Source organism: Coptis chinensis, chromosome 8, assembly GCF_015680905.1.
Source record: "Coptis chinensis isolate HL-2020 chromosome 8, ASM1568090v1, whole genome shotgun sequence".
Taxonomy (NCBI): domain Eukaryota; kingdom Viridiplantae; phylum Streptophyta; class Magnoliopsida; order Ranunculales; family Ranunculaceae; genus Coptis; species Coptis chinensis.
The window spans coordinates 888128-909363 of record NC_141463.1 but is presented as its reverse complement, the minus strand read 5'-3'; the positions used below and the strand labels follow the sequence as shown (position 1 = coordinate 909363).

At 35.7% G+C, this 21236-nt stretch overlaps 2 protein-coding genes and 1 long non-coding RNA gene across 5 annotated transcripts in view; 2 read left to right on the top strand and 1 right to left on the bottom strand.

Moving 5' to 3' along the window:
- The window catches only part of LOC147479168 (P-loop containing nucleoside triphosphate hydrolases superfamily protein), a 29330-nt gene extending 12104 nt beyond the window's left edge, over nucleotides 1–17226 (top strand). The window contains exons 1-26 of one of the 3 annotated variants that reach the window (XM_086580931.1): nucleotides 4879–5119; nucleotides 5194–5306; nucleotides 5388–5514; nucleotides 5845–5940; nucleotides 6018–6086; nucleotides 6184–6318; nucleotides 6392–6460; nucleotides 6960–7012; nucleotides 7177–7336; nucleotides 7803–7967; nucleotides 8653–8737; nucleotides 8847–9065; nucleotides 9640–9734; nucleotides 9857–9899; nucleotides 10636–10793; nucleotides 11181–11291; nucleotides 11646–11714; nucleotides 11849–11992; nucleotides 12125–12199; nucleotides 12324–12497; nucleotides 12606–12691; nucleotides 13619–13673; nucleotides 14284–14409; nucleotides 14515–14628; nucleotides 14889–15005; nucleotides 15113–17226. In XM_086580931.1, coding sequence (XP_086437057.1) covers nucleotides 4991–5119; nucleotides 5194–5306; nucleotides 5388–5514; nucleotides 5845–5940; nucleotides 6018–6086; nucleotides 6184–6318; nucleotides 6392–6460; nucleotides 6960–7012; nucleotides 7177–7336; nucleotides 7803–7967; nucleotides 8653–8737; nucleotides 8847–9065; nucleotides 9640–9734; nucleotides 9857–9899; nucleotides 10636–10793; nucleotides 11181–11291; nucleotides 11646–11714; nucleotides 11849–11992; nucleotides 12125–12199; nucleotides 12324–12497; nucleotides 12606–12691; nucleotides 13619–13673; nucleotides 14284–14409; nucleotides 14515–14628; nucleotides 14889–15005; nucleotides 15113–15178 — 2853 coding nt within the window. In that variant the 5' untranslated portion in view covers nucleotides 4879–4990 and the 3' untranslated portion in view covers nucleotides 15179–17226. Of the gene's footprint in view, nucleotides 1–4876; nucleotides 5120–5193; nucleotides 5307–5387; nucleotides 5515–5844; nucleotides 5941–6017; nucleotides 6087–6183; nucleotides 6319–6391; nucleotides 6461–6959; nucleotides 7013–7176; nucleotides 7337–7802; nucleotides 7968–8652; nucleotides 8738–8846; nucleotides 9066–9639; nucleotides 9735–9856; nucleotides 9900–10635; nucleotides 10794–11180; nucleotides 11292–11645; nucleotides 11715–11848; nucleotides 11993–12124; nucleotides 12200–12323; nucleotides 12498–12605; nucleotides 12692–13618; nucleotides 13674–14283; nucleotides 14438–14514; nucleotides 14629–14888; nucleotides 15006–15112 lie in introns of those variants that run through there. The other 2 variants (XR_015206394.1, XM_086580932.1) reach the window with 2 other exon arrangements.
- Nucleotides 1529–4076, top strand: LOC147479169 (uncharacterized). The gene is made up of 3 exons (XR_015206397.1): nucleotides 1529–1714; nucleotides 3533–3575; nucleotides 3834–4076. It is a non-coding gene; the product is annotated as an uncharacterized LOC147479169 (long non-coding RNA).
- On the bottom strand, nucleotides 16145–17237 carry LOC147479167 (uncharacterized). Its single transcript, XM_086580935.1, has one exon. The coding sequence runs from the start codon at nucleotides 17171–17173 to the stop codon at nucleotides 16379–16381; it is 795 nt and encodes a 264-aa protein (XP_086437061.1). The 5' UTR covers nucleotides 17174–17237; the 3' UTR covers nucleotides 16145–16378.
- Nucleotides 17238–21236: the final 3999 nt, after the last annotated feature.

Below are 21236 nucleotides of genomic sequence, written 5' to 3'. Positions count from 1 at the left end.
GGCCTGGCCGGGTCTGATAACACTACGTTGTTCAATGGCATGTGGGATGGTTTTGCGTATATTTGATTATAATAGTTTGTCTTTCTTTTTTGGCATGGAAGTATTTTAACAGTAAGCTTCCATTACGGTTTTGTTATTGTTCAATGGCTATGCAGATTAGGGGAAAAGGTATAATAATGTCTGTGATTATATTTTGCCTTTAGGATCATTAAAATTACTAAATATATGAAAAGAATAAGTGGTTAATTTCTTAACTGTGTTGGGAGGCTCTCAATAGATCGGTTTGGGTTGGGTTGGGTTGGGTTCGAGAAAATCAACCCAAATTAATAATATTATATTTCATCCAAAACCGAACCAAACCGATAAGAATATAAGATATATTGTAAACCGAAACCGAATCAACCCGAACCGAAAACTATAAAATCAATTAAATCCTAAATTAAATAAATTAATTTCAACCACACAATTGATACACATATATAAAATTAATCATAAATATTACTAAAATCTCTTCTTATCAGTTCGGGTTCATATCGGTTTAGTGGAGGGCAAACCCGAAACCAAACCAATATCTTATCGGTTCAATTTGGTTTCGGGTAGGTGGAAGTCAAACCAAATTACAAAAACCAAAACCATTTTTTTATCGATTTGGTTCGAGTCGGTTATCGAAACCCATTGACATCCCTAGGCATAACCAACTCTATTGGAGTGGACTTGCTATCACTAGCCTCATGCCACGTGCCTTGGAACAATCCCAACATGAATTTAATCTGAAGGTATCACTTGGAGGAAGAAGATGAATAGTGATCAATTAAGGAAGAGCAGGAGTGGTTAGATTGGGTCAACAAGGATGGTCCATATGAAATCAAGTATATTTCATTAGATTAAATTGTATTCATTGGATTGTTGTGATCCGAACCGCTATGATAAAGACACATGTCCGTTATACTTAAGTTAGTGGACCACTTTCTTAATGGCATGTTGGTAAATATTGTCTAGGGGTATTTGAGCCATTACGAAAAAAGAGAAGGTCAACTCACAGTCAACCCAAAATTGATTGAGTCAAAACTAGAGTCAGAATCGAATAAACAAACAAAATAGGGAAGAAGGGAAAATCAATAAAAAATATAAAGTAGGGGTCTCTATCATTTAGGGAGGAACTAATGTATTGAAGTAGCATATCTATAATTGCAGAAGCAATTCACATGGTATACATTATGAATTACAAAGTTAATAACAGACCCATCTTAGGATCTCTTAAGGGCGTTTAGGCTTGTTGGTTAGGTGCATCCCAGGCGTTTTTAACGAACAGAGACCATTTTCATGAATTATTATGTGCCAAAAAGTTTTAACTATAGAATATTGTAGTGTTTCAAATTTTGATGTCAACACTAATTATAACATCCCATATTTTTCTTTTATTTTTTTCATAGTATAATAATAATAATATTATTATTATTATTAAGTAAAATAAAATAGGATAAACTATTAGTTAAGGATAAAAGCCCCGTAAGTAAAGAGATAACTTTCATCCTTGTTTTTCGGTGGGGGGTTTTTAAAACTGAAAAGGAGATTCTCACGTAGAGTTTTTAGGAAAAAACACAGAGTTTTATAAACACATAGAGTTTTATACAGAAAAAAAAATGGGAGTTTTACTGACAGCAGAAAAGGAAGATTTTTCTGGTAGCTGGTTGATAGTCGGAGCGCGCTAAAGGTGAGTAGATATTTTACGTTTTTAATTTCTCATTTACTGTAGATTTTATGATACGAGGAAAAGGATATATATGTATTTACTGTTCATACTGTTTGCCTAATACTCTATTCAGTACGGTATGTCGTAGTGCTAAGTCACATATTGGATTTCGACGGAAGAACCAGTCTGGTCTCCGAAAGAAAAACTGGTCCGGATCCTTTGAGAAAAATCAATAGATCAAACCATTAAGAATTTATGTAACTTACTTTGTATATCTAGGTATTTAATATGCGTTGTCGCGTTTTAGATTGATGGTGATTGTTAGATTATGGGTGATGTCGGGTTTTAGATTCGTTGGTTAAACTGTTGGGCTGTATGGGTGAACTGTGGAGTTGTGTGGACTGTGCGTGGTGAAGTAGAGGTGATTGTTTGAGAGTGGTAGTGTTGTGAAGCTTGAACAGCCATTAATGGTGTTCAAGCAAGAACCAAACCGTCCGGATTTTTTTTGTGTTGTTTAAATGATTGTTTGTTTGATTTTGTTGTGAGGTTATTTTGTTGGCTTGAGGTGAATTATTGGTGGTTGATTGGGTGCTGGAGAGAGAGTGATTGAAGCTTGAATAAACCATTAATGGCGGGTCGATCGCGACTTGTACAGTATAATGGAATTGAAGTTTTAAGGTATCGATAGATTTGGTTTTTGGTGGAGAGGAAAACCGCTGGGTTCAATAGTGGGGACGAGTGGCTAATCCGGTGGTGGCTGGTGGTGGAGGCTGCTGTTGAGGAAGAAGAAAAGAGGAAGACGACTGTTTGTTTGGTTGGGCCTTGGGCCGAAATCTATTTGGTTTGGGCCGGTTTTAGTTTTTGGGTTTTAAATTTTAGCTCTTGGGCCGGACTAAGTTAGTTAGTGGTTTGGGCCATTTTCAATTAGCTTTCTTTGGGCCAGTTTCAAGTTTGTTTTGGGGCATGTCCATACAACTTAATATAGATCCAAATTGGGTCATTTAATAGTTAGACCTTTGGGTTTTGGTTTTGGGCTTTGATTGTGGACTTTTGACTGTTTAATTGTGCTACGTTTTATATTGTAAATTGTATGGACAAATCCAATACTAAAATATTGCGGAAGCATGTATAAATTGGTTAATCATTTTCTAAGAGAGAATTGATGTTGATATTATCAAATTTTAGACACGTGACGAGATTTATATTTTAAGAGACATAGACATAAAGACCTTTTACTTGACTATGATTAGGTCTATTGTGATAGGTGCTTGGCTTTAGGTTAAGACCTGTATATATATACGTGTGTACGTGTATTAATTACTATGTGATATTTCAGTATTTTATGATATGCGACGCTATGACACTTAGACATCCATATAATTAATACCGCATAAACCAAAAATACATGAAACAAGATACTCCTTCGTTCTCTGAGATAATATATGCAATAAAGTTCAATAATGTGTAAACAAATTTACCGCACCCTTTTAGATCTCTCCACGTCTCAAGTTTTGGAAATGAGTCTTATGACTGAAGATGTCATGTGATAGGTGGGCATTTATTGGATGTGTCATAAATGGCCTGTTAGCGTTATATATGGGTATTCATTGAATGTGCCATGAATGACCCGGGTATTCATTGAATGTGCCATGAATGACCAGATTGTTTGGACTGCCCTAGAGAGGAACTAAGGTATTCGCCTTGCGGGTTAGTTGTATTCTTTGATTCTACGGGTGTGCTTGGACTTGCATTTGAATACCTATAGAATATCTACATATGTTATATAAAATTTCTAACTTTATTTTGCAAGAGGGTAGGACTTAATAATATTTTGTGCAGGGACGCGGTTCTACCCTTATATAGCAGTGGTCAGTGGATATCGGTAAGTTTTAATTCAATTACTTAGTTATTAACACAAGTTATTATAACGAGTTAATAAGATGAGAGTCTTGCTTAGGAAGAAAATATGCTGGTTGAAATTACGGAACTACCTGCCTTCCAAGCTGAGAATGATTATATTATGATATTTAAAGTGTTAATTATGATAAATAAAGATTGGAAATGTTTATATGTGGTTAGTCTACTCATACCAGCAAATTCCATTTTGCTGACCCATGTTTGCTTTGTTTTGACAACGTAGGTGTGTTCTTGGGAACATAGGTGGAAGGCAGTGGAACCGTGGCGTGATTTAGATTTTTGCCTGGAGCAATCCGTTAGTTCTTTTATTAGGTCTGATTCTTATTGAAAGGATGTAATAACGTAGTTTATATTTTTAGCATGACCTGAGAACATGGCAGTGAGGACTATTATTCAGAGAGTCTGTTTGATGTTTTGTTTGGACGGGAGATAGCTTAATAAAGTGATGGTGGAAAATTGTTGGGATTATTTTAATTTAAGTTGATTCTTGTATGATGTGGGTTTTAGGTTTTGACATGTGTTGTATCCACCCCGTCATAGCCTAGGTTTTTAGACAATTGAACCGAGTGATGTTTGAGATATTTATATTTCAAATATTCACTTTGTAATTGTTTAGAAATTCAGACTGTGACACTAATACTACAACATAGTATTAATAAAAGAAAAAATAGCTCAACAAACATAATTAATTTGATTTATGACCAAACCACTGATAAATGCAAATTTTAGTGGTTAGAGAGTGATGATGTGTACCCTCAGGTTCAAAATCTAGTGGTACTCTAGAATAGGTCTTAGTATAATCATATAAATTTACTAAAGAAAATTTGAGCTAATTGATATTGCTAGAAAATAGATCACTAAAAAAAACTTACAGACCAAAGATAATGTTTCAAGGTAGAGAAATTCCGAACTATATAATTAGGGCAGAGAATGGGTTGGGTTTGGCTATATCCAAATTCGAACCTGAATAGTCTGATAATATCCGAGAAATCTTATATCCGAATCCGACCAACCCGATCGGATAACACTAAAAATTCAAAAACAAAAAATATATCCGAACAACCCGAACTTGAATAAATAAACAGATATGAAAATCTATCTGAACCCGAACTATTCGGATTCGGGTCAAACCCGATGTGCAGAGCACTAGCTCGAGCGAGCAGTAACTTCCCATAGTGGATTTGGAACGTGGTGAAATGGACACGTGTTATTGGTGAGAAAAAGGATAAACTGGTTAAAAAAAAAAAAAAAAAAAACAAAAGCGGGAGTTGTTGAGTGTTGTCTGAGAAAACTATAAATAACACAGACCATTCCTCATTTCTCACTTTCTCAGATTCCTTTCTCTCTTTTTCTCTTTTTTTCTTCTTCTTTCGTGTTCGCATGGACGATGAAGTTGTTCAGCGAGTGTTCGAAGAAGGTGGAAGAGATTACCAGCTTCAACAACAACAACAACCATCAACTTCCTCTTCTTCTTCTTCCTCAATTCTCCAATCTCTCCCTCTTCACGTCGTATGTCCTCCTCTTCACTTCTTCTCGATCACACAAATCAAATTAAAAGACTAACTATTGTGTTTTTTTTGCAGTCGTTTGATCATGGATTTTACTTACTAGTAAAAGCACTTCAAGAACTGAGGGAAAAGAAAGATGGACTTGTTACAGTTGGTATTGGAGGTCCGAGTGGTTCTGGTAAAACTAGGTACATTTTGGTTACTAGTATTAGATTATTTACATTTTACTTATAAAGTTGGCATTGTGATTGAAATTTTTGTATTTCAAGTTTATCTGAGAAGGTAGCATCTGTTATTGGATGTGAGGTTATATCTATGGAGAATTATCGCGATGGGCTTGATGATGGGAATGATCTTGATTCAATAGATTTTGATACTTTAGTTCGGAATCTCGAGGTTCACATCTCCCCTCATTTTTTTTTCCCCTTTATTTATGTTTTTATTTGAGTTGATTGAATTTTATCAAGTTACAATAGCTTTATAAAAAAATATCTACCCTGTTACCAAGTGAGACATAAAGAGATTTCCTGGAATTTTGCAAGTAGTGCAGAGTGCTCATAGATTTTCGCATGAAGGTAGCTGCTTATGTCCCTGGTACATAGGCTTTAGCAAGTATTGGTTTAGAAAAAGTTTCATAGTTAATCCCATTGTAAGGTTATTTTGCTTCATCTAGTTGAGGCTGTAGTAGTGTTCAGACAAATTGAACAGGCTTGTATGTTGAATCAGGATTTGATGAAAGGAAAAGATGCGGTGATGCCTCTGTTTGATTTCCAAGAAAAGAGGCGTGTCGGTTCAAAGACATTAAAGAGTACTACAGGGGTGGTAAGATTCAAATTTTTTTGTTAGCAACTATTTTGTTGTTAGCATGTGGTTCTGCTAAATTTGTACATCCTCTGTAGGTAGTTGTCGATGGCACTTATGCTTTACACTCAAAGCTGCGTTCTTTGCTAGATATAAGGGTTGCAGTGGTACTTTTCTTCCTTCTTTTTTGGTCTATCTTGTGAAGGTAAATACTCTCTTGTCGCGCTATTGAATAATCTCTTTCCCAAATTTATGTTGTATCAGGTTGGGGGTGTTCATTTTAGTTTGCTTTCCAAAGTGCGGTATGACATTGGGGATTCATGTTCTTTGGATTCCCTCATTGACAGCATTTTCCCATTGTTTAGAAAGCACATTGAACCAGACCTCCATCATGCTCAGGTTGGCTTTTTATCTCCTTGCTTCTTCTTTTCTTCATAAGGCTGATTGAGAATCTTCGGCATTCCTTCTGCAGATCAGAATCAACAACAGTTTTGTTTCATCTTTTCGAGAGCCTATATACAAGCTCAAATGCAAAAGCAAGGTCAGTGGATACTGTTAATTGCTTCTGTTTGCTTAGCACTCTAGTTTCATATTTCAATTCAACACCTTTTTTTTTTCCTTTTTGAATTATGAGTACACTACATCACAAACCAACTATTTGAGCCAAGTTTGCGGAATACCATGATATGAGCCTGGTTAATTGAATCAATGAAAAAGCAAAGTGCTCTAAGAGATGGTGCATTAAAAAACAACAACGGTAGCAGCATGTCTCACAAGATTTCTTCTATACTGGTTTAGTTTAAGTGAAAATGTCATCTGGTTATTCCATGCAACTCATGTTTGTATAGAAATGATTGTGTGCGACTAGGCTCTGTATAAATATTATGAGTATAAATATGCTATCTAGAAATTTAGGCTCCTTTCCTGTTAGTACCGAATTCTTTGTTGTGGTTCATTTACACGATTTCGATACTTCACACTTCTCATTCTGTTTGATGTTGTGCATCAGTGGTTGCTCATAACTCGTGCTTTTGTTACAGTCTACAAACGTTTCGACTTACTCTTTTCATGGAAATGATGAACAAATTGATAAGTGAGTATGCCAGTGTAACTTTCTCTTTTATTTTTCTTCTATTCAATTACTGCTATATCGTATCTAGTAAGTGTTTGTTCTTTCAGGATACACTTTTTTTCCCCTCTTGTTTTATTTGGCATTATACTTTGCTGTTAATCATTAGGGCTTTATCTTGCTTTCAGTTTTATCGAGATGTACTTGAGACCTCCATCTGCACACGAAGAAGCACGAATCAATGATTGGATAAAGGTTCGACAATCTGGTATTAGATATTATATATCTCTGGGGGATCAAAGGATTGTTGACAAGAATTTCATCATCAGACCAAAAGCCGAATTTGAGGTAAGTTACAGTCCTCTTCTTTTTTTTTTCATGCAAGGTTTTGTATTTTTTGTTCTTTATCGAGTGTCACTTTTCTCCATTATTCAAGCTTTATCAAGAAAGGAGTGGAAAAGGCCAAAGAGTGAAAAGCACCACAAAATAAATGTTTTTTTTTTCCGTTTCTTTTTCATAATTTGTAATATTCATGAGTGACTGTATTAAAAGGTCTCTGTCTAGAGCGTTTTGGAAATACAAATTTGGGCAAAAGTGGCATGAGTCATGCTATCCTAACCCAACATCAATCACTACTGCTTATCTTGAGGAAATTTACCCCCTTGATCAGGCATCACAAAGATATATCCCTCCCCCCTCCCAAACCCGCCTAAAATGTTATATATATATATTTTAATCATGTTTCCTTTCTGATTCATGTTATGTACTATCTTGAAGGGATTCTTAACGTTACCCATCGTTTGATGTGTAAAAGGTTGGAAAAATGACTCTTGGCGGCCTGCTCCACTTGGGATACACTGTTGTAGTTAGTTACAAGCGTATATCTTCATCAATCAGTAATGGAAATTTGTCGCTGTCACTTGAATTTATTGATAGCCTTGGCGAGACATTTATGGTTTTGAGGGGAACAGACAGGAAAGTAGGTATTATTGTCATTTTCTTATTTAGTTAGAAATTTTTTAATTGTTGATATCTTGCTTTGACTTTTAGTTTGTTGGATATCTACAATAGTGAAATGTTGACTGGTTGTGTCTTTGGCATGTTATTGTTACTCTTGGGGTAGGCTTATGGCTTCTGATTTTCCTAGCATAATGTTCACCAATAAAACTCATGTTCTATTTTATACTAATCTTTTTAGCCGTAAGCTTAATGAGTTAAAGAACCCTGGTAATTCTTTCATAAGTGATGATCTAGTGGTGAATTAAAACCTTTCTTAGTGAAGATGTGAACCCGACCCGTTCCCTGCCCTACTTCTGTTGCATAGTTGCTTTACTTCTATTATGTCTTATACGTTTGTTAAACTTTATTCAAAAGGCCACAATCTTGTGTTCCCTCCCATTATACGCTCTGGAGTCCAGACAGTGTTATGGATCACAAAATAATAATAATAACAATAGCAATAACTATAATGATAATACTAATAATAGTAATAATAATAATAACCAAATGCTTGAGGCATTCTTCAAATATCCGTTCAGATAACCTTGTACGTGCTGTTTCTGGCAAATTGGAAATTATGCCTATGTATGTCTGCAGTAGTCATGCTTCTTTCCTTGTACCAGGAAACTATTGGATGGAAATTAGATATGCTTGTTATTGCGTAGGTTGTTGGAGCTGAAGCTTCTAGGATGGACATCAAGGGGCCATGGATCACTAAATCGTATTTAGAAATGATTCTTGAAAGCAAGGGTATGGACATACATCCGTCTCCACTTTTATTTTCTTGTTTACTGTTTTTCCTGTACTGACTGGTCGGTTTTTCTGTCTTAGATCTTTAACATGTTACTCCTGATTGCAGGTGTACCTCGTCTTAACACACCACCTCCCTTGTCTAGTGCATCTATCGTGGGAGTTCAAGAAAAGGTCATTGTGCCAAAGCCTATTCGCGTCACTTCCAACCTGGTTAGCAAGCTCGAGGATTTGTCTCAGCCATGGACTCGATCACCAACGAAGTCCAAAGTGGACCCTGTGGTAGCAACATGGCGTTTCATCTCGGCAGTTACTCCACATGCTGACAGTTACGTCATTGTTCTGCTTGAGCTGTTTTCCTGTTTTTACTAAATAAAGATTAGTTTCTTTGATTTGTCTACCATATGAACTTTTTCAAATTTGAGAAAGATATATATATATACACCCCCTCAGTTCAATGATATAATTAGTTCATCAACAATTAAGCCCAGCCATAAAATTTTCATCTATGTGCCTTATTTGTAATGAGGAACTATTTTCAATTGCTTAAAAATATAAAAAGCTTTATGCTAGTAGTTAGATCAGGAATAGTTATGCTTAAGCTGCTTCCGCCAGCTAAAAAATTATGTTCCTCCATTTAGTTTAGTCATGTAAAGATCACTGGTTTTACAATTACTTGTTATATTTATTATTGCCTATTTTTGGTCAATATTCAGATGAATCTTGATTTACATGTGAACTTCCCTCAGTCTGGGATTTTGCTTGATCAAAATTAACCGAATTGAAGTTTCCGGGTTTCTCCTCTTGTTTCCTGTCCAGTGTCTTTTAAAACCAATTCCTCATAATTCACAGTATGTAATTGCATGTGCATAAATCAGACCTCTCTCATGAAGCAACTACAGATTCTTCTGTTTTCAGGGATTTGATGCAGCTTGCTCCAATGCCTGATTCATATGACTTGGATAGAGGCCTGCTGCTTGCTGTTCAAGCTATTCAGGTAGTAACTTTAAGTCAGCAGAACTATGGTGCAGGCTTCTTTTCTAAGATTTGCAGGTCAAGAATATTACTAATACAGTTCCAAGCACCTTGCTTCAGATAGCCTTCTTTGTTTCCTTTCAGGCGTTATTGGAGAATAAAGGCCTCCCTGTTCTTGTGGGCATTGGTAATATAAGCTTCTTTATCTACAACCCAGCATTTGTTCCTGTGTATCGATGATGAATTACAAAGTCATATTTTTTTTTTCCAAATACAAGTTAAATTGACGTGAAAATATAAATGTGTACATTTTAGTTTATGTGTTTTAAGATCAAGATCTATAGAGATAATTGCTTTAGTGCCCTGTATTATCGACTTATCAACTCCAAGGTTCAACAATAAATAATACACAATTTTCTCTAATAAAACATTTTGGTTTCTGTAGTCACTAAAAGGAAGTTAGCTGTAATGTATTGGGAGCCAGAACTCCAAAAGAAAAGAAGATGCAGAAACTGTCAAACTATATCAAGAAACATATGAATATTAAAGATGCTTGTAATATTTCATGAGTTCCCACATGTAGTTGGAATTGTGTTTCAAATAAATTTTGTTATTTCACACGATAGTTAATAATTAATGACTTAAGGAAAGAATCCAATATTTAATCATCTCAACAGTTCTGTATGCCATCATTAGGTTTTCCTGCAAATAATGTAGTCACAATTAATAATTTATGTTCTTGATGTTACGAGGTTAGCCTGAATGCTTATAGCTTTTGATGTCGAGGTTACTACGTGTCCTGAACTAAATCATCACCATGACTTAGCTATGCACTGAGCCATACTTATTGTGGAATTACACTGCACTCATGAATTGTTCAATTTCCTCTAACGGCATTGAAATATTTGTATTAATTGGTGCAGGAGGTCCTAGTGGATCTGGTAAAACTAGTTTGGCTCATAAAATGGCAAACATTGTTGGTTGTGAAGTCATTTCCCTCGAAAGCTATTACAAATCTGAACATGTAAAAGATTTTAAGTATGACGATTTTGGCTCTATTGACTTATCACTACTTTCAAAGGTATGATGTCAATAATGTGGATTATTGTTTCTCGTTTTGTTTCTTCTCTGATTGTTCCTGTGTATTTTTTTTTCCACGGTGTTAGCATTATGAAGTTAAAGTTTTATCTCGCTAAACTCAAAACACATAAAAGAATGTATACTCTTTACCTGCTTGTACGAAATTCGTGTTTTTGAAACTGAGCCCCAAAAAAAAAAAAAAAAAAAAAAGGAAAAGGAAAAGAAAAGAAAGAATAGTGGGACTTGGAAGAAAACAGTTGTGACATTTTCCATTGCTCCCTTAATACAAAACTATGTATTATTAAAATTCTGATTCAGTGTTCCTGTTTAGTTATATATATTTTTTCATTTTTTATTTTATAATTTACTTGTTAAACTTTTGTTGCAGAATATTGATGACATTAGGAACTGTCAAAGAACAAAAGTGCCGATATTTGACTTGGAAAATTGTACTCGAAGCGGATTCAAGGAACTTCAAGTTTCTGAAGATTGTGGAGTGGTATATATATATATTTAATGCATCTTATTTCCTCTTCTTTAGTGTTATTTCAAACCAAGCTTGCATTAGAAAACATTGTCAAGTGCATTTAAGTTGTCTAGTGGCCCGCTGGTTGGCCCCCCAACCCATCCACCCACCCACAACATGGATCATTGGTCAATGAGTTGAGGTATGAGGTATTATAAATCTTTGTCATGTAATGACACAGTAGATTTTGTAGTTTTGAAATAAAACTTAAAGTAACGTCTAGACTAATAGTGGTCTATACAACTATACATATAAATTGGTGTATATCAAGCTGTGCTTGTTAACATTGTCTAACTCAATCTTTCTGTTCCTTGGTCTTTTGGGCAGGTTATTTTTGAAGGCGTATATGCTTTGCATCCTGATATCCGTAAATCACTTGACTTGTGGATAGCTGTTGTGAGGATTAAAATTCATCTCTTTTTCTATTAATATACCAGGGTTTTTCTTCCTTTCCAATTTTCCATATTTCTCATCTCGGTTGATGATGAGAACAAATCTGCTTCAGCTAATTGTTTGATTAAAATATATAGGTTGGAGGTGTGCATTCACATCTGATTGCAAGGGTTCAAAGAGACAAGAATAGAGCTGGGTGTTTTGTGTCCCAAAATGAAATTATGATGACAGTGTTTCCAATGTTCCAGCAACACATCGAACCCCATCTTGTTCATGCACATGTTAGTAAATTTAAATATGAGTATGCTTGTGATAGATTATACGGAGCAGTAAAATTGTTTCTATTGTTTTCTCATTGGTGGAATTTTGTAGTAAGATGCTAAACTTACAGATATCATATTCAAATATTGCAGCTGAAGATTCGAAATGACTTTGATCCCGTGCTTTCTCCTGAGAGTTCACTGTTTGTTTTGAAAAGTAAAGTGCAGGTAAACATATCAATTATTGGTTGTGGTTTGTCAAGAATTGAATGTATTTCATCTTGTTTATTAATAGAAGTCTGGTCTTTACAATGACAATAAGTGTGTAACTCTTGCCTTAAATCTAAACCAGGTGGAATATCAAGACATAATAAAAATACTTGACGCTGCAAAGCTCTGCAGCTCTGTTCAGAACTTTACTGATATATATTTAAGGCTTCCTGGAACACCTAATGGGCAACTGGCAGAGGGTGAATGCATAAGAGTTAGATTATGTGAGGGCAGATTTGCGCTATTGATACGGGAGGTATGTAGTTAACTTTTATGTTTTTCACTTTCTGTATTATTACCTTTTAGCTCCATGCTAGAAATCTGACTCTTCTTTATTTATCTTTTCTTTTCTTTGAAACCCTAGCCTATTAGGGAAGGGAACTTTATCATACAACCAAAAGTGGATTTTGATATTAGCATCAGCACAGTTTCTGGCCTTCTCTACCTCGGGTAATAGATGTTTCTATCCTTCTTTATCTTTCTCATTACTGGAAAAATATGGCATATGTTTTTAGTAATGATGACTAGGACGATCCTTAATACTAAACTTTTGTATAATCAACTGTTAATTAAGGGGCAGGTGCCAGCTAGCTTAGTTAGTAAAACCTTTGGGTGATGATACCAGAGGTTTGGGATTCGAACCCTGCCAGCATCCGAGTTGCTCGAGTTACTGATCTCATTTAAAACAGGCTTGCCAATAAATAAAAAACTGTTCGTTAAGGTCGTTGCTTTTGCCTTATACATGACAAATCAAGGAGTGCATGTGTTGTTGATTTATAGCTCTTGGGTTAAAATCTTTTTGCACCTTTGAGTCATTAGTATTTTTAAATTATCGGAGGCTAAGAAGGGATTTTATTTATCGTATAGCTCAACGAGAAAATTTGAGTTATTATAGTCTTAAAATGTGTCTTAGACTCTTAGTCAAGTAGAATTTCAATTTTCTAGGAACAGCTATGTTTGCAGCTCTCTTACATGTGTCACTATACTAGGGTAGTAGCATTCTAGAAACAAACAACAATACTTTTGAGAAATGAGATTGATCTTTCTTATATATATAGCGCGTACAAATTTTTGTTTAGTACTCCGCAAAATCTCGTTCTCATCATAGTAAAACAAAAATGCTAGAATATCTACAACCTGACGTAAAAAACAAAGAACTATCAGATGTACACCATTCATCATCTTATTTGTTCCCCACCCCATCACGCATATACAAATTCCAAGTTTGATCGTGTCAAGATTTGCTCGATATCATTGGTTATTTCATCTGTATGTGCAATTATTATTATCACAGTGAATTGTTTGTATACTTCTCTCTTTTTCCTTCAATTCTAGAATTTCATGGTGAAGTACTCTTGTTTTCTTCTGTTTTATCAGGTATCAAGCTGTAGCATATATTGAAGCATCTGCGTTGATCTATCAAGATGGCAAGGTTTGGTTTCGTTTGCTTTTTCACCAAATTATAAAGACATCTTTGGGAGCATTTATTTTTGTCCAAATGAAATTTAAAACAATTATTACAAAAAAATAAAAGAAAACGAAAAAGAGACTATATTTATAAGTTGTTTCAAATAAAATCTATCGTAGGCATATTATTGTGCAACACATAAAATATCAGTTGTGAGGGGAGAGTTTATTGGAGGATCTTGTGCGGAGTTGCGTACGAAGTGAATCATATGTACATGCCTATGAGGTTAGTAAATAGCAGAATGTAATAGCACTGCTGCTTCCAGTGCTTATTAGCAAATCGTAGTCTTCCACCTCTGTAGAAATAATACTAATAATCCTACATGTTAATCAAGATATAGTCAATAGGACGAAGATCATCCAAACTTTTGACATTATTTATCAGAAAACCTACATGCACAGAGGGAAGGATAGGATGTCACTGAGGAATAAAAAGAGGGGGTGAATGCACTCTCCAGTTGTTGTCATTGCCATTTCAGCTATCAAGTCTTTGGACAGTCATGCTTCAGTATATTTAACTGGATACTACTTATTGACTCTTAAATCTGTCTTTGTATTTTTCTGTTGTCATTCAGATACTTATCGAGGTTGATCATCTCCAAGACACCCCGAACCCTTATATACAGATTAAAGGAACAAATAGAGAAGTAGTAACTGCTGCTGGTTCAACACTTGACCTAGATGGTTCATATACTACAAAGGTTTTTAGTCTTTCATTGGATCATTTAGGTGTGATTCAGGGTGATGTGTTCACATACTTTCCCATCCCTCCATGCTAGACTAACTTGACTTTCTGCAATTTGCAGAGCTACCTTCAAATTATTCTGGAAAGTTTGCCAACAACTGAAAGAAGCTCAACTGGAATTCATAGTCATCAAGCTATAAAACTGCAGGAACTCGTGGAATTTATTCAATCCCAGGTAGTATTGAATATGATACACTTTACCTGTCTTTGTACCACGGTATTATTATACATAACAGAGGCCTAAAAGCAACCCTCTGCAACGATGGGTTAAAGATCAGGGAAGATATGAAGACACATTATGGTTCAACTCTCTACAGTGAAAAACCAAAAATAAATATATAACCAAAAAGTTTTAAGATAATGACACTCAACATTTTGTTAATCTTGTTAGATTAGCATATTCTTTTTCATCTTTTAACTTGGTTCAAAGAACAGGGCTGCGGCTCGGTTGCAGAGTCCTCACCTAGCAGGGGTGGTTTGCCAATGGAAAGCATCATTGAAGATATGCAGTCCCGGATTAGAAGGCTTGAACGATGTCAAACAATTAACACTGTAATTTTTGGTTTCTTCAATTGTTACTTTTGAAATTATCTGATTTGTCACATACAATTCTTTAACGCAATGATTCCATTGTTTGTGATCAATCTTTTTTTCTACAGGTACTGTGGACATTTTTAATGTCTGCTCTAGTTGGATATTCTCTTTATCAAAGAAAGCGTGACTGACTTTCAGAGAACAATCATTATGACATTACAAATGGATGTTCCGTCTTTGGTGCTGTACTTCTATCGTGAAATCCCTAACCATACAATCATCACTCTAACCACAAATGACAGCTACATGTTCCGGCTACTGGTGATTTAAATCGGAGGGAATTATTGTTTTACCAAATGTAAGTAGTAGCAGTTAGATTCTACGGTGTTAAGTTTTCTGACATCCATCTGGCACTAACTCATTGATTTGTTGTAATTACAAATATGATATGGAAAAAGCTGAAACATTAGAGATGCATACCGAACTTTATTAGGTAGCTTTTGACAAACATTGATTGCTGATCTGCGATGCATTAGGAGTAATTCTATGCTTACTCTGACAACTTTTTCCGTCCGAACCACGACCAGATGCATGCAGCAAAGCCTATACCAAGGCTTTGGACTCGTGAATGTATACAAGTTGTTGTGTTTGTCTATGTATGTCAGAATGTGGGCCTGTGTAATATAAGGATGCATTAGAGAGGCGTATATTGTGCGTGTTGATGTTAGGAACGAGTTTGATGCTGTACATTTGTTCTCCTGAAGCTCTGTCCCAAAAGCTTTGGCATCAAGTTAAAATGTTTGAAATGCAAATGCCTAGTCCTGAGCGTTTTTTTTGGTGTGTGTGTGGGAGTGGGGGTTGTTATAAGAAAATTCACCCAAGGATATGATAATTGCGGTAATGAAGGTGCTCCATCTGTTAAAGTTGTATATTAAGTTATTAACTATTAAGCACTGCACTGGGGAGTTTTGTGCTTGGTAAACAATACACATCACACACGACACTCTTCCCTGTGTCACGATATTAAAGTAGTGACTAGTGAGTACTAAGCTATGATCTATGGATTTTACAGCACTGCGTCGTGAATACTAAGCAATGAATCTATGAATCTAGGGGCAGCCTCATGTATGATTCTCAAACACAAACAAGGAGAGAAATTAAAATGAGAAGTAAAATTTTAATTGAAATAAGGTTAAGACTGTTCAAGTGTGGAATAATTTGTACAGCTCTCTGTCTCATACTCTCATTCTCATTACAACACAAAGCCTCTAAACCCAACCCACCTCTACTCAGAACAAAATCACAACAGAAACTAAACAGTAAACACCACCACTCCTTTTTTTCACTAAACACAGATCAACTTAACACTAAACACACCCAACTCTTTTCTTTCATTCCACCACAGGAACAGGTGAAGGAACAATAATAGGCCCACTAGACTTCCTGGGCCTACCAACTGGCCTTCCAGTAGAAACACTCTTCGTCTTTGGTGGCCCACCACTAGCCTTAGCTGGTCTTCCACGTGGCCTACCTCGAGATACCACCACTTCTTCATTAACTACGGGAGTAGTAGAAACAGTAATCAATGGAACAGTGTTAGTAGAAACAGTAATCAATGGAACAGTGTTATCAGCATGAGCATTCTTCTTCGGCCTACCCCTTCCTCTTTTCTCTCCATCAACAACTGGGCCTACAATGGGCTTAGGTGGACGTCCACGACCTCTCTTAACAACCCCACCAGGCCCAGTAACCTTGGGCTTAGCAACTTTAGTAGGTGGACGTCCACGACCTCTTTTCTCAGGCCCACCAACTACAACAGTAGCATCAGGCCCAATGGGCTTGGGTGGACGTCCACGTCCCCTTTTCACAACCCCATCAGCCCCAACACTAGAGTTAGGGAGCTTGTAAGAGTGCTTCACCATGAGAACCATCCCATTTTTCTTCAATCTTTTAAGATGGTGTGTCAACAAAGCTGAGTGAGATTGTGGCAAGTTGACATAAGTTGAGTCAATATACTTTGCTATGGCTTTTTTACTTGACCCCTTTTTCTCTTTCAATGCTTTGATTGCTGACACTATCATCTCTGCATAAGGTGGATGGTTAGAAGAAGGTTTGAGTGGTTGGGTGAGAGCATGAGCCATGTGAGCTTGAGCAGGTGGGATAACTGAAACAACTGAAGATTCCATATGAGGAGAGAGAGAGAGAGAGAAAAGGGGAAGTTTTTGAGGTTATCAGAAATGAGGAAGGGTGTGTTTTTTTATATTTTTGTTTTATAGAAAGGTGGGGAGATGTGGACCGATGAGATTGGATATGAGGAAAGTTTAATCGGAGGGTTGTGAGTGGGTTTGTACATGGATTGATGACGTGGATTGTGTCGTGTTAGAAATTGTATGAAAGTGTGAGGGGCTTGTAATCAAAACCTCAAATTTTGTAGCTGCTTTTTTTGTCTTTCCTTATCCAAAAGAGGACCCAGAATCAACTTTGAGTTGTGAGTTGGCATATAACTTTTTCTGGTGTAGAACACGTGATATTCCGTAAAGTAGACAGTAATATAGTTTAACATTTCACTTTTGAATATCATTGGTCGATTTGTAGCGAGACCCCGATTTGTGTTGGACAGACCCCGAGTTGGGCCGAGTCTGCCCATTGTGGTGGGCACAACCTGCAATAATACACCCCCAGCGAGAAACCGGCAATCATCTTTCGTCTCCAATAAATCTCTCGATTTCGATTTTTCTGCTCGATCAAAACACTCCAGAAACCGACAATCATCCTTCGTCTCCAATAAACCCCTCGATTTCGATTTTTTTGATGGATGAAAAACTCAAAACTCAAAATTCAAAACCTGAGAACCGCTCGATTTCGATTACTGCTCAAAACCTCGATTTCGATTACCGCTCGATTGAACTCTAGATTTCTTTGTTTCAATTGAAAGAGGCAACCTTGATACTGTTTCTCCGTCTCGATACCCTTCGTCTCCAAATTCTAACAAATCCAAATTTTGACACACTTAATTTGATTTTTGGGAACGATATGGGAATGAATTATTTGAATTACTTGTACTTTGATTTTTGGTATTTTGCGTGTTTGAAGATATGGAAGTTAAGAAAAAACAATCCGAACTTCGCCAAATTTCATTTCAAACAATATGACCACACTGTTTGGACACAGTCCCAAACGACATGGACACATCGGTAAATAGGGCAAAAAACATAATTTTATGTTTTTTCCAAGTTCAAATCCCAAATGATATGCAAACACTATTTGGGATTTAGTCCAAATGGTGTGGCCATATCGTTGGAGACTTACTCCAAACGGTGTGACTACAAACGTAAGTTTTTTTTTAAGTCTAAATCCCAAACGATATGGACACATCGTTTTGGACTCAGTCCAGACGGTGTGACCAGACCGTTTGGTGTGCACAACGAACGACCTAGCCAAGTCGCGCGTTTAAGCCTAGGGTGTTCGAATTTTCTCATTCAACCATATATTTAGCCCTGTACACATGCATATTCAGCCCTGGTGTTTAGTGTTATTGTTAGGATATATTTTTCTTTATGGTTTAAGGTTTATGATGGTGGTAGAGAAGAGAAGAGAAGAGAAAGGCTAAAAAGGTTGCAAAAGTGAAATTCACGTTGGTTTGGGAGGTGCCCAACACACAACAACTTTTGGGGCTAATGACATATTTGTAATAATTGTTTTTGTTTTTGGGGTCTCCCTAACACAATATGGAGTCCGGCAGTAACGAATACCATTTTTATTAGGAGCTGGAAATAATGGAGTGGATTCGGGTCGGATTCTCACTCAAAACTCTATCATATTTGGATCCATCCATATTCGTGTCGGATTTCGGATATCCATATCTATTAAAAAATACCAAAAAATACACTATTTTAATAATTTTCATAAATTTATTTTTAGGCATCAAAATATAAATTTTGTTAAAATGATTCGGGTTTTTGGATATTCGAGTCGGATTCTAGTCACAACCATAGAAACCATATCCGTTAAAATGGATTCGAATATGGTCAGATTCGGGTCACATCCCGTACCATTTCCAGCCCTAATTTTTATCCTACAAATTTTTTATACTTTCTCTTCTTACAGAGAAAATGACAACCAATATTTTGCCTTTAGGCTTTTGTTAGGTATAATTAAATTGAGACATAAGTTGTTCTCAATTTATGGTGTGTTTGGTTTGAGTGAAATGGTGGAAAAAGAGTGGAAGATTACTAAAACTGGATTAGTTAGGAACTATGGATGATGTGTTGAGATTTGCAAGTGGCATGTAATTGGAAGTGGCAACTGTGGTAAATTAATAGTCTCTATCGAAAAACTTTGATAGTTTGTGGGCTAAGAAAAAATCACAAAGAGATTAGCAGCTGTCAAAACTTTTTTTCTTTTCTTTTCAAATCTTGTAAATCCTATAAAATGATTGTATATTTAGTTCATACGTTTATAATGTTTATATGTTCCCGTTTATAGGTTTTTCAACCGCCTTATTAAATACTTTAATTAACTAATTGTGTGTGCGATGTTGGTAATGGGATGCTTTAGCTAATTGATGTTTGTTGTATATTTTGTTAATGAAAGACTTTATGATCAGTTTTACTTCATTTTTTTAAGAGCACGCTTATTGGTGGGAGTATAAGCTAGTATTTAGAAGAAGATGAATGATTTTTGATGCACTACATTTTATTTATTTTTTTCAAAAGTTCATAATATAACAAAACAATTTGTGGTAATTTTTTTGGTGCAAGATCAATCAAATTAAACATTTTGGAAGTAAAGTTTAAACAAAACCAATTTTGTTTTGAATAATAGTTGTAAACCTAGTTTAGGGAGTTTAGTCTACGTATTATATATCTTAGATTTTATAGATGTAAGACGTGTTTTATATAATGGATGTGAGGAATTTGACATGAGAAAAAAGTAACAAGAAACCGACACAAATGCGAAATCCGTACGACCTGGAATTTTGAACCACATTTAAACATAACTCGCAAATCCAATCAAACACTAGCAAAAAGTGCTTTACTAAAATTAGAATTAGTTTCATATTATTTAAAATAATTATAGATTTCTTGAAATTATATTCAAGCCTTTTAACATGTTAATTTAAAAAGTCATATATAGACAGAGAGACAAAAATCATACTATGATTTATTAAAGGTGCCAGAGAGCCAAAGTTCTACATCTCCAAGGCTTTTATTTGGTTTGTAACTTATTGTGATTATGATTTAGTAAAATTAAATAGAGAGAATTTCTTGAAGGCGTGAGACTAGGGGTGGAAGTTGGGTCGGGTTAGTGCAAGCCGGATGGATTAAAATCCGATTTTTGTTGGTCCTGGACTAACATGTCAGATCTGTAGTCCGGACTTGGTTTTGTAAAATCAAAATCCGATTCGGTTTTGAGTTCCACCCCTAACTGAGAGAGCCAAGGTTCTACATTTTTAGGGTTTTTATTTAGTTCATAACTTATTTGTGATTATGATTTAGTAAGTATATATGAAATTGACAATATATGTTAAAATTTTAAAAACATATCAAATTAGTGGTGGAAGTTCGGCGCATGAATTTCAGTATTCTTTGAGATATTGGGTTAAATTTGATTCTTTAGGGTGATAAATATTTCTTCAATTGTTAGTCCACAAAATATTTTCGCTCTGGCAATTTATATTGTCCGAAACACAGACTGAACAGTCTAGTTTTGGTTGTCCTACCTCCTCGATGGTATTGGCAATTACTAGTGTTATATAATTGGCTTCATTACAATGAAGCTTGTGAGGGAGTGGTTTCTCATTTAGGAATATCAAACACGTGCTCAGCATAATGAAAACACCACACCGACCTTTGACTTACTTCTCCGACCTACGTCACTAGCTTGCGTCCACGAGCTACGAGGTCGCTCCAAAACAGATCATATCATTAGGCAGATCGTTCTATATCATGACTCAACCTATCTTCTAGAAGCAATCATGACCAAAGCTACAATTACACAAATCACTACCGCAAACTACTAACCACAACTACTAATCCCCATCATTATAGCATGTCTATCAACACAATTTTCGCACGCCTTCTCAATCTCCACCCTATATTTGTGTTGATCTTTACATGTGTTGGGATAAGATTCATTTTCACCATTTATAAATATCTCTCACATGAACTATGCTAGATGTGATTCTTCTCTCCCCGCAGAATCAAAAGAAGATACGTAAGAAGTTTGCTCATCAACAAACTCGGTTTA

What these genes read in the sequence shown, in the direction of transcription:
- LOC147479167 (XM_086580935.1), bottom strand. Translation starts at nt 17,173, where the DNA reads ATGGAATCTTCAGTTGTTTCAGTTATCCCACCTGCTCAAGCTCACATG.